This window comes from Gastrolobium bilobum, unplaced genomic scaffold (genome assembly GCF_033153095.1).
Source record: "Gastrolobium bilobum isolate Gb01-03AN ecotype WA unplaced genomic scaffold, APGP_CSIRO_Gbil_v1 utg5255, whole genome shotgun sequence".
Lineage (NCBI taxonomy): Eukaryota > Viridiplantae > Streptophyta > Magnoliopsida > Fabales > Fabaceae > Gastrolobium > Gastrolobium bilobum.
The window spans coordinates 10076-22501 of NW_026898528.1; the positions used below are offsets into that span (position 1 = coordinate 10076).

At 30.2% G+C, this 12426-nt stretch overlaps 1 protein-coding gene across 1 annotated transcript; it reads right to left on the bottom strand.

Moving 5' to 3' along the window:
- Positions 1–252: 252 nt before the first annotated feature.
- Positions 253–4364, bottom strand: LOC133317102 (homeobox protein knotted-1-like 2). Its single transcript, XM_061518921.1, has 5 exons — positions 3963–4364; positions 3723–3845; positions 3487–3619; positions 560–813; positions 253–456 (listed from the first exon to the last, which is right to left on the bottom strand). The coding sequence occupies exons 1-5, from the start codon at positions 4362–4364 to the stop codon at positions 253–255; spliced, it is 1116 nt and encodes a 371-aa protein (XP_061374905.1).
- Positions 4365–12426: the final 8062 nt, after the last annotated feature.

The following is a 12426-nucleotide window of genomic DNA, read 5'->3' on the forward strand; positions in this document are numbered from 1 at the left end:
ATATATTGATACCCGGGAGTACTTAACTACGTACTTATACTAAAATTACCAACAACAGGCATCGACAAATAAAAAAGGATCGCTTTGGTAAACTTCCCAAGTACTCTCACATCGCACAAGTTAAACCAACGAATTTTCACAATATGCCAGATTTAGAAACGTTACAATTGGATAGTCTTTTTTTGTTTTTTCAATATGTAGTTCATGCCATTCATTTGAATATATATTATATTCAAATATGATATTGGGTGGTTATGGCCCTATGCGGTAATGCCCATCAGGCATGTATTGGCCATCCATATAGACAGTTGCATTCTGCGGATGCAAGCCATCCATGACCATAAATTGCATGTCTTCAGAGGGTTTCCAGTGCCGCTTCCTTTGGTTAATGAACCAGTTATTTATTTGCTTCTGGTCCAAACCAGTTGATTCAGCCAACGCCACCTTCTCTGATTCCTAAGGATAATCACAGAATAATTTGTTTAGAGAAAGAGAGAAAGAGAGAGAGAGAGAGAGAGAGAGAGAGAAATTGATATGATATGATGACAGATTTACATACCGAAGGATATGGCCATTTGTAATGTAATTCCCACCAGCTAAGTAGCTTTTGCCTTGCATCTTTAGGCAGTTTTCCTTTTTTCTTTTTCTTTGAAAGTTCTTGCTTAAGGCTACTTAAGTAACCACTATACTTCTTGAGCAAGTGGTTTTTGAGTTCACGATCTTCTGTCCTCGGATCGATTTCAGCAAGTTCTGTTTCTCCACCACTGTTGTCTTGATCGTCTTCCGATGAACCAACGCCTTCACATTTATCATCTGCTCATTTTCTCAACATGGCAATGCATACATGTCTAAGTAATTAAGCACATGATAAACTTGAGAGAATGTACATCTAGTTAAATTGAAAAACATATCATTCCAAATGATAAATGCATAACAATAACATCATGATGCATTATATATAATTACATGGTTGTAATCCGAAAACAGTTTTTGATCCTCCAAGAGAAGAGCCACAAACAATTAGGTCATTCACAATAGAACTAATAACTTTTTTGTGAAGTGTAGCTTCATTATAATGATAACCCTCTACAATGCGTCAAGTGAATGTGCATTGATTAAGGAACTCCCTATTTTAAAAGTGGGTAAAAACATTAAAGGGTGTGTTTCAAGGGAAAGATTGTTCTGCGTTGCAAGAAAAAGATAACCTTTTCTGCTATATTGGTTTTCTTTATTTGCACTTACAATGTAGAGGTGAATTTAAATGACTTAATATACTCCTTTCTCCTTGCCAAAAAGTTTAATTCATTTCAATCTTTTTCTGTTTGATTCTCAAAATTAAGGTTCTCTCCATAAACTAAGAATTGATTTTCTAGTATTGTAGAGCTTGCGTAGTCATGATGTTTATAAGGGAATAGACAACCACAGAACCATGTAGCCTCCAACAAAAATTAACACACTACTGGAAAATGATTCTCTGTAATTAAATAGTTAAAATTGTATCGACCACGGCTAGCCTAGTGGTGTGGGTGTGTGTAATAGGGTGTGTGTGAGTGTGTGGTTGTGTGTTCTATTCCCTGTAACTTAAAAAAAAAATAGTTAAAATTGTTTGATATTCTCTCGATTCTAAATTTTTTCAAATATATATATATATAGGATTTGGTGTTTGTCATTTTAAATGACATAAGTTATGTCATTTTAAGATAGAGATATATGAAAATCATGAGAGAGAAAGTGAGTGGATTTTTTTTTTAATTTAAATTTTAAATAAAAAAATATTTTCTATTGTCCATCTCTCTCTTAAAATGACATAACTTTATGTGATTGACAAATACTTTTCTTATATATATATATATATAAATTTTAAGTAAAGCTAGAATGCTTATAAAGTGACTCCAATCATACGACCTGTCAATTCGTTGAACTGACATCCAGGTGCTTTTGTTACTCAATTAACAGTGTACCCAAGCAATATAAAACCTGCGCAATATCTTAAAAAACACCACGGAATTGAAAGTGGCTATTTTAGGCACACATAATTGAAAGTGTTAAAATATAATAACCGAATAAGATTTGGCAGCAAAGCTCTCGTCAGATTAAGCATATATTGGATACAAGGTTATCATGATGAAATTAACATGGGAAAATTTTAAAATGATGAAGAAATTCTAAGTCACATATGAAGTTAACAACCAGATATGAAAACAGGAGATAACACATTAACCAAAGTAATGGGGCTTTTAGAACAGAGCTGCTTATATATGCGGTTTGTTAAGTATAAAAACTCATTTCCTAAAAGCATTTGTACTAAAAGGATTAATTAGTGAACCTCGTGAACAGAAACAAACACAGAAACTGAGACGGTCAGAGGGGCCATATACTAGCTATAAATTTATTGAACATCAGCAAAACTTACAAATCCACTGTATTCTTGGGGATGCGGGTGATTGGAACAGCATCCAATGTGTTAAAAGAAAACAAATTAATCTACCAAAACAAAAAAGAAAACAAATTAAATGTGATTAATTAGGAATTTGTTTCGTTGTAAGACAGCCCACAACTGGAACAAATTTTTAGTGCAACTGTTTGCACTTTGCACCGGTGGTATTATAAATTTATAAATATATGTATTTGAGGAAATACATAGATATAGGATTAAAATTGCTTTTCAGAAGTTTTTCATAAATTTGTCGGTATAATTTTAATATTATAATTATGTATTGCTCAGATATATTGCCTATATAATTATAATACCAATGTTACACTTGCACTGAAATTATTTTTCCCAGAACTGACCTATGCAATTAATGATGATGCGGTGTATGTAAGAATATTATACCCCAAAACCCAATGAATCCACGAAAAGCATACTAATAATAGGTTTAATTATCAAAATATAGAATGTATTAACCAGGAAACCCTAGAAGAATCATTTTGTCTGTTCTCAGAAGTTTGGGAAAGGAAGAAGCTGCGTAGGGCGTGAACGTGTGCGATTTGTGGAGAGTGGACAGTACTTCTAGTACAATACATAAAAATAGAATTTAGCTTGGTCAATTCTCGAAAACTTAAAAATAAAACTCATGCTATATATTGCATATTCCTATTCTTTTTAGAAAGAAAGAAAAAAAAGAGATATAGACCCGAAGTTAGGGTGATTAGGGCTATATATGTGCTTCATGAATTTGTTCTTCTCTCTTTTTGGGTCCCCTCCCGAAGATTTGAAGATGGAATTTTCGGTCAAAGTTTCCTGACTCAGAATGCAGAAATGCTTAAGTTTACGCATATCAAGAATCACAGACAATCCGGACCAAAATTTAGGTGCAGTGTCATACATTACACATAGCTGATTATAATAGTACTTTAGAATTAATTAGTTTGTTTTCAGTGATAGCAAATTAATATTAATGACAATTCCTGTAAAGGAGATGAGAGTAGAGTATGGTAGGAAATAGAGTCCTCCACTTCAACAAAGAGAGAAAAACAAAGTACCAGAGAAGATCCGCACTGGTTCATTGCAAAGCATGTTCAGCTGAGTTTCTATCCTCCGCATGAAATCCATGGCCTCTTGTATAGGCCTTGTTAATTCCTCTCGATACTTCACAAGCATGTCATAGTAAGCTTCCTGTTTTCACACACATGACACAACTTATTTCAAAGTCTAAAACTATTCACAAAGCCCAAAATGGGAAAGAGGAGGAAATAAAAGGCGAAAAAACCCCCCACACCATGAATTGGTCAAGTTCTGGGTCCTTAGAAGTTTCCCTTGAACTAACCGAAGATCGCTGCCGTGCCTCAAAATCCTGTCGAGCCGCAGCCAAACGCGCCACCACTTCTGCCGGAGCTCCTACCTTCAAAATATGAAGCCACAGTACTCAGATAATTAAACAGAGAGGAAGATAATAAAAACCTATATATATAGTCAAATGGTTTATGCTTAGAAATTAAATCAAATAATTATTGCGAACCTTATGGCAATCCATGTAAACTTGTAAAAGATTGGAGTATTGAGGATGAGCAATGATTTTCGCTTTTATGGATTCAACTTCGTTAGAGCTCCGAGTCCCTCCTTGCTGACTTGGATGATGAGGATGCAGCGTGTGGTGAAGATTTCCTCTCAATAAAGGATAGTGGAAAATCGGAGAGTGAAGCTGCGAGTTGTTGGACTCGGTTTTCACAGTAGGATGTGGTATTTGATCGGAGTGAACCGATCCACCCGATTGAAGATGAAAGGTGTTGATGGGAAGTTGATGATGGCGGTTTCCAACGCTTGAACCAGCCAAAGAAGAATACAAGAAATTTTCCCTTGGACTTTGACTCGGGTGATTATTATTATTATTATTATTATTATTATTAGTGTATTCCTCCATCTATTCAATTTAAAAATCAAAACTCTCTCACTAAGCTGAACAAAGAGCTTCCACCAACAGATACTACTCCTCAAATATTATAAGGAAGAAGCGATGACCACAAATTAACCCTAAGAGGTGTACAACTTTAAACCCTAAAAACTATGAGATTGATAATGAATATTGTGGTGTGGACAACACCGTCAACTGCGTAAGTTAGATTTAATATATGTTGATATTAAGGTGTCCAATTGGGAAGGGTGTGGTTTGGAGGGTTTTAAAGGAAAGAGCGACAATCTCACATGATGTGTGGTACGGAGTTGAGGAATAGAAGAGAGAGAGAGAGAGAGGTGATGCAGTCCAAACCGGCAATGGCTCCGTGTCTAGGATGTGGTTGACAAAACCCTCTTTCGTATTGAGAATGAAAATTATAAAAAGCTAGTATAGTGTATAGCCTACAATATAAGCCCACCGTCCACAATTTTTTCCTTTTATTTCCTGAACAATTATTGGACAGTAAAAATGGAGCTCTTTTGTACATGTGATATATACATTTTGATATTGAAATTATGTTTTAGGCTTTAATATTTAAGTTATCTACCTTCAATTATAAAATGATATCATTTTAAGTTGAAAGATTAAAAATTATAATAAAAAAAAATATTTATAAATATGAAATAAATTATAATTACAAAAGTATAATGATTTCTGTCTCAAAATGACGTTATTTTGAGCTCAATATAAATAATTTATCTACGTTAACTGGAAAAAAAAAAACTAACCCTATGTTTTAACTATATATCATGATACATTAAAGAAACATCCTGTAAATAATATGAGAAAGAATTTGACGTGAGCAATTTGTCCTTTTTTCATAAAAAGTTTAACATTATTTTTGCTGTATTAAAATTTTATGAAAATAGCAATATGATTAACTGATATTTATTCGTTATTAATTTGATTATAATGTAATTTTTTTTTAAATATAATAAGTAAACAAGAAATATTTAATATATAACTCATTTTGGATTTTGATACTCTTAAGAAGATATAGGCAATACTACAAGAAAAAATCTTATTAGTGTCGCAAATTTCGTTACTACATATGAAATTTCGTCACAAATTCTTGAGTCGCAAATTTATTTGTGACGAAATTTGATTATTTGTGACGAAAATTTTTGTCACAAATAAACTTTTTTCTTGTTAGGGCCAAAAAAATTTAACTCTCGCCAACTATTTAAATTTTATCACTTCAACTTAGTCATAGTTATTTACCCTCCTCTAAAACGTAGATAATTTTTAAAAATTTCCGCCACTGGATATAGGTACCCAAAAAAACCGTAACGTTCATTTTACAGTGATAAAAAAAAAGTTATTTATGCTAGTTAATCTTCCTTTAATTTTAGCTAAAACAATTAATTCATTAGTAATATAGAGTTACTTGTTACGGGAATTTTTCATTTTTCGTTTTTTAACGAAGGAGATCCATGATCTGGTGCAGAGATGAGACACTTGCTGGGTATGTTAAACAATAATATAAACACTTAAAAAAGTTATTACTCAAAATCTTAAGATTTTAGATTGAATTTGTTCTTTATATGATATTAGAGTCTCAATGATCATAAAGTTAGGAGTTCGATCCTTATTACTCTACGCTTCAAGTCCAAAAAGCTTGTGCAAGAGATGTGTGATAGAATAATATAAATTATTTAAAAGACCATCACTTAATACTTTAAGATTTTGAGTTAAAATAATTCTTTATGCACTAACACAAAAGGACAACCTATTAATTCAAGGTTAATTTAAGGTGAGATTAATTTCAAAAAGTACATCCACACTGCTTTGTTCCACTCGCCACATGGTAATCCATTTTAGCTGAAGTTCGTGTACTGTGAGAATAAATTTCGAGATTATAAAAGGAAGTTAGTTCAGAGACCAGTGAGTAGATTGAAATCTAAGTCTGGGGATTACACGTTTTAATGTTGATTTTATAATTGTAGCTCTCTAAAATTACTTTTTTTTATATACCAATCTTAATTAAGTGAGTAAGCTCCCCGATATCTTCACAAATCTTCAATTCTTTGAATTAACTATAGAACTAATTCCGAGTATAAGGCAAATCTGGAAATAAGACCTTATATATCTTCCAAAGGTGCTAAAATCATCTTCTTCTTTTTTCTTTTTCTTTTGGCAATAGCTAAAATCATCTTTCAATCACAAGAGAGTTATTTCCCAAAGTGTAACCCGTTTTTAAGAGTGTGATTCTGAGAAAATTTACCAAACAGGTAAATCTAAACCAATATTATTAAACGCAGCTCATTTATTGATCTGGTCGAGGTATTGAGTCACTAGTTCAACCAGTGAGTCACTGGTTCAACCGCATTACCCAATAAGTATATGTAAATCTACAATTTATATTAAAAAACAATAAATATACTTAAATACTTGTAAAAAATATACCAATTTCAAATATTTTAATATGAAAATAATAAATTACATATCATTGTCCATCAAAGATCAATCAAACATATAATATTTGTGCTACTAGTATTTCAGGTTCAGTAAACAACATCTCTAACTATAAATCAAATCAAAATTCCCTGTATATTGCATAATCAAGATAATATTAATATTGTAGGTACATAATCTATGTAAATTAATAAGTTATAAATCACTCAAATATTTCAAAAGAAAACAAATCATTTGTGTTTAAGAGTAAAAAAAAATACATTAATTTATGAAAATAAATAATTTTTTTTTATAGACCGGACCGGGTAACCGGTTGAACCGACCGGGTCACCGTTTTTTACGAAAACCGACCGGGTCGCATCGGGTCACACCGATTCTGTAACATAGTCGGTCCAATATGAAAACTTGACCGATTACATAGCCGATTCATCGGTTTTCGGGTCGAACCGGCCAGATGAATCTGGTTTTTATAACATTGATCTAAACCATTTAAGCACAATTCATTCAACAGGAAGGTTATACTTACAACTTTAAAATTATACATATATAATAAAGAGGAAGATTATACTTACAACTTTTTTTTTTACAACTACATCTTATCACCGTTGATTTCCGTCAATCAAATTTATCATTTATTGTGAATTAATAATTAATTAATGAATTTGATTTGCTAAAATGATAACCGTTGATTGACGAAAATCAACGGTGATAAGATATAGTTGTAAGAGGTTGTGAGAAAAAATGTTATAAGTATAACCTTGCTCTATAATAAATTAATAATATTCAACTCACATCAAATTCAAGTTTTTTTTTTTTGTAGTTAAATTCAAGCTTTTAATTTAAAACAAAGTCGTTACTCATAACAAATATAAGTTTTCAAAATAATTTTATATTGATATGTTCCAAGCTGTTTACCTTTTTCAATTTTGTACGTTTAGTTTTAAAATTTTAGTAATTTTGTCAGTTACTATTATGAATGTTTTTATTTTCTGTAGTTTGTAGTTTCTATTATGATGTTTGGATACTGTACTATTGTTGAGAAAAAAATATCAATTGACCGACTCACTAAGTTAGACGAGTTGACAAATGAATTGCTCTGACAATAAAAAAATTTAAACTAATAAATGTCTTTGAAACTTAACTCTCCTAATTTTGAGGAAAAATTGTGTATCATTTTAAAGTATATAAAATTATATTTTTTTAAATAAAAAAAGAAATAGATATAGGAGAAAAAATAATGGACAAAAAAATATAAAAATATGAGTCCACCTCTTTTTAAGAGTGAAATAATTTAAAAAGACAAATATTTTTTTCTAATTTTAATAAATAAACCGAGTAACCTAATAACTTCAGCTGTTTTGAATTGCCCTAGTTGTAAGTTGTGATAACCCGCTTCAGCAAGACCACGCGTATACTATGGCACGAAACAGCTATTTTCACTACCATTCCATTTTTTTTCCACAATCCTAATACGAGAAATTCTTATTTTTTTTTAAGAGCAAAACAAAATTCTGATTTGATTTCATTACATATATACTACTCTAATTATAATAATAGAAAAAAGTGTATACCCTCTTAAAGAACACAAACTTATATTCTCTCTTGAAAGATAGACACAATAGAGTATGAATTTAACTGAAAAAAAATAAAATAAAAGCGTGAGTCTTATTTTTTTTGTATGAATCTTTCTCTTAAAAAAATCTAAATTTGTGTTTTTCAAAACGACTTACACTTTTCTTATAATATTAATATAAAAATTAATTAAATTCAAAATTTAAATTATTAAATAATGAATAAATTTTTATTTATATTATATTTCTCAATGTCCACTCACCCATAAATCGAGAATCTTTTGAAGTTTTGAGATATAAACAAGAGTAAATATTTTTTTTGATCCTTTCAAAAATTATGGTACCCATTTTAATCCCTTAGGAAAAAATAGTGTTGAGGTCTCTAACAAATTCAAAGTGAACTCATTTAATTAAAATTGTGATTCTTCACAAATTCAAAAAAAATTCATAACTAACTAATTTTTTTTTATAAAAGATTAAAGTGAAAATCGTATTTTTTTTATTAAGAATCTAAAAAAAATATTTACTCTATAAATAATTCACACCCCATATCTGGGAGAAAGATAGACACAGCAAAGAGAAACATGTATAATTATGACCACGACCATATTGGCTCCGTAACGAGGTAAAGGTCATGACTGGCGGCGAAGACCATGCCATTTCTCTGCTAGTGCTTGGTGGTGCTTAGCAATTAGCAATGACTTCCTTTCTTTCCCTTCCCAGCTCACTTGCACAGAGACACACTCCCAGTAGTAGTCAGAATCAGAGTCACACAGGGTTTTGAGACCCCACGTACACTACAGCCCTTAAAAAGGCGTTCATTCTCAAACAACTCCCCCGGGAGTCCCGCGCTCCTCCCAGTAGGGGGCCATGCTTTGATTAGATGTATTTTCCCCCTCTACTTTCTTACTTTTTCTTTTATCTCTCACTTTTTCATTTTTCGTGAAATCTACCTCAGTTTTTCTTTTTAATTAATTTTTCTGAGACAGATTGGACGTTTCCAACTTTCCGACAGAAAAGATTCCACTGTCCACACATCTAAGTCTCAGTATGAGCTGTGTTTACTGGAGGCACCCTTCTCCCATCTTCAGTCATTTCGTTCATTTGTCATTCAACTTCACTATTCTTCGCCTCTTCCCTATGCCACACGACCTTTTCATCCCTTTCTACCCTTTCTAAGGGAACAAATAAAACATAGAAAAACGAAAAAAAAAAAAAAAAAAGGTGGTGGTAATCTAATAAGTCCAAAATAAATATATTTCCACTTTTTTCCTGGTTAATTAGTATATGGGCAAAATATATCTATTTTTATTACATAAATAATTTTTGTGTCAAACTCATATAAAAGTAAATAAATTTCACTAATATTTTCTCTTTCTTCACCTTTTCACTTTTACATGAATATGATAAAAAAAAAATATCTGCAATAAAAATAAAAATATTAAACTCATAATATATTTCCACTTATTAATTTTAAAGAAGTAGTGTCCAATATAATATATCAAAAAATTTATATTATCTTATATTTATTTATTTAAAAATGGGTTTAAAATTTCTATAATTACTTTAGATAACTTTATCTAATGTTTATCAAAATACACATAAAAAATTATGTGAGATCCATATAAAGAGAAAAAAAAAATATATATAATGAAAATTATATAAAATTATCTTAGAAACTTTAAACCCTTTAAAAATTGATTTAAATCATTTGTGTGTTTTGTTTTTTTTTATGCACATGTAGTAAAAGAAAAGCAGTTATTTTTTTCAAGTGTTAATAAATTCATTATTTTAACCGAGATATCGGGTTTAAATCTTTATGATTTTAAAAAATAATTTTAAATTAACAGCTCTCAATATAAATCCGTTGAATATTTAAGAATCGGTTAAAAAAAACACCAATCAATAAATTTTGGATCTGGATCCTCTCATATGAAAATTTATGAAATTCACATGACCATGTCATGTGGAGAATCGTAACCATACAAAGGTAGATCAATGATAATAAAGGAAGAAAGAAAAAAATGTTAAAATAGGTAATTACGAAATCATAACCGTTGATTTACTTTGTATGATTGTGATCTTCCTACATGACTATATCATATATTTTTTTTTCACATAAGATGATCTATTTCCATAAATTGTTAATCTCATATCACAATGACATAACTTATTACAAGGGGATTTTAATTTTAATCAGCGCTTAGTAACGGTAAACCAGAGTTAAACTTTGCACAACCTTTTCTTAATGCTTTAAGTCCAGCATGCACAGAATAATTTTGGTGATTACGGATCAATATTAACTCAACGATTCGGATTAATCAAAATCAACTAATTACTAGAAAGAGGAGAGAAAAAAAAAAAAAAATTATCAAATATCACCTCAAATAAAAGGACAATGTACGTGCGAAGGGAGCACCAAAAATTTCTCCCAGCATCAATTATGGTAATGGACTACTACGGTTTTCAGAAACAGCAGGTTATGACTTACGAGTTACGACTCTAAACCTAGAATCACGGGTAAGACTTGATTGGGGTAAGTTTTCATTAATGATACTTTACTTCTTCTTTTTTTGAAAGATTAATGATACTTTACTGGTTTACCCACATTTCAGTTGTTGAGTTGGCGACAAGGTGCTATTATTGGAGCTTTACCTTTTGCCAATCCCGTCACCATCTGCATCATATCATATGAATGAGCTGTTACGGTCATGTCACTCACAATTACACATTTAAGAAAGAAAATAATATGGGAGAGAGAAGATAAGTTAAATTGTGTGAATTTTTTATTTTGTTAAAAATATTTTAATAATAAAAAATTTATTAGAAAAACCTTTTTAAAAATATTTATTTTAGATGAAGTAATTTCAAACATGCATTTAAAAATTAGAGAATGATTTATTTAAGATGCAAAAGCTAGGAACAATGATATATTTACTAACACAAATTACTTTATATTTTTAAAATTGTTTTGTTATTTAATAATAATGTTTTAATTTATTTTCTAACATGATTAGTATAAGGTACGTGGTTTAAACAATAGATATTTCTAAAATTTAAATATTTACTCCATGAGATAAAGTGTTGAATATAATAAATTCTTAAAAATTTAACAAAACTAATATCTTCGTAATTTATTATACGTAAATATATTTTAACCATAATACTTAATTATTATTTTTTTAATTAATGATTATGATCACTTCATACTTTTTGGGTTAAAGTAAACTTTTTATCTTAAACGAGCTAATTAAAAGAAAAGGCATTATTCAAAAGTGAACTTGAGAATCAAATCTCTAATAAATATGGTACTTTATTCTTAAGACTTGTAAACTTATATATGAGTTATATATATCGTTTACAAATGTGTAATTAGATGTGTAAAAGGACTTAAAGGCTTGTTAGGAGCCCAATGTTTGAGTTACTTTAAATTTTGTTTGACCCACCTTATTTAATAAATTGAACGGCCCATGTTTTAAAAAAATTTATTTAGCAAACAAGTCCAAGCCCAATTTAATGAGACTTAGCTTGAAAATTCGTGAGCTGCGTGGGCCTGATATGTGAGATAATTGAATGTATTGAAAATGTTTTTTTTGTTCCGGCTAGATTGTATGACAAATGTAATTATATGTGGACTAGGTTCTACGATTGTTTTTTCTCTGACCAAGAAATACAAAATTTGATTCATTTATAGTCTCAACTTTCAACATTTGGACATATGTGAATTTGAAAAAATTATATTTTACAATTCTAAATGAGTCAAGTCAAGCTCAAGCCAAGCATTTAATTTTGAAAAAAGTGTGTATTATTTTAAAGGATGTAAAGTTGTTTCATTTTAAGAGAGAGAGAAAGAGATAGATAAAGGAGGAGAGATAGTTGATAAAAAAAATAAAGGTGTGAGTCACACCTCTTTGTGAGACTGAAAGGATATAAGTTGTGTGATTTAAAAGGATAAACATTTTTCTCTTTAATTTTTCATAAACAAACTAAGTCAAGTCTAGAATTTAGCTCATACCAGGTTAATGAGCCAGTTAAGCTCAAAG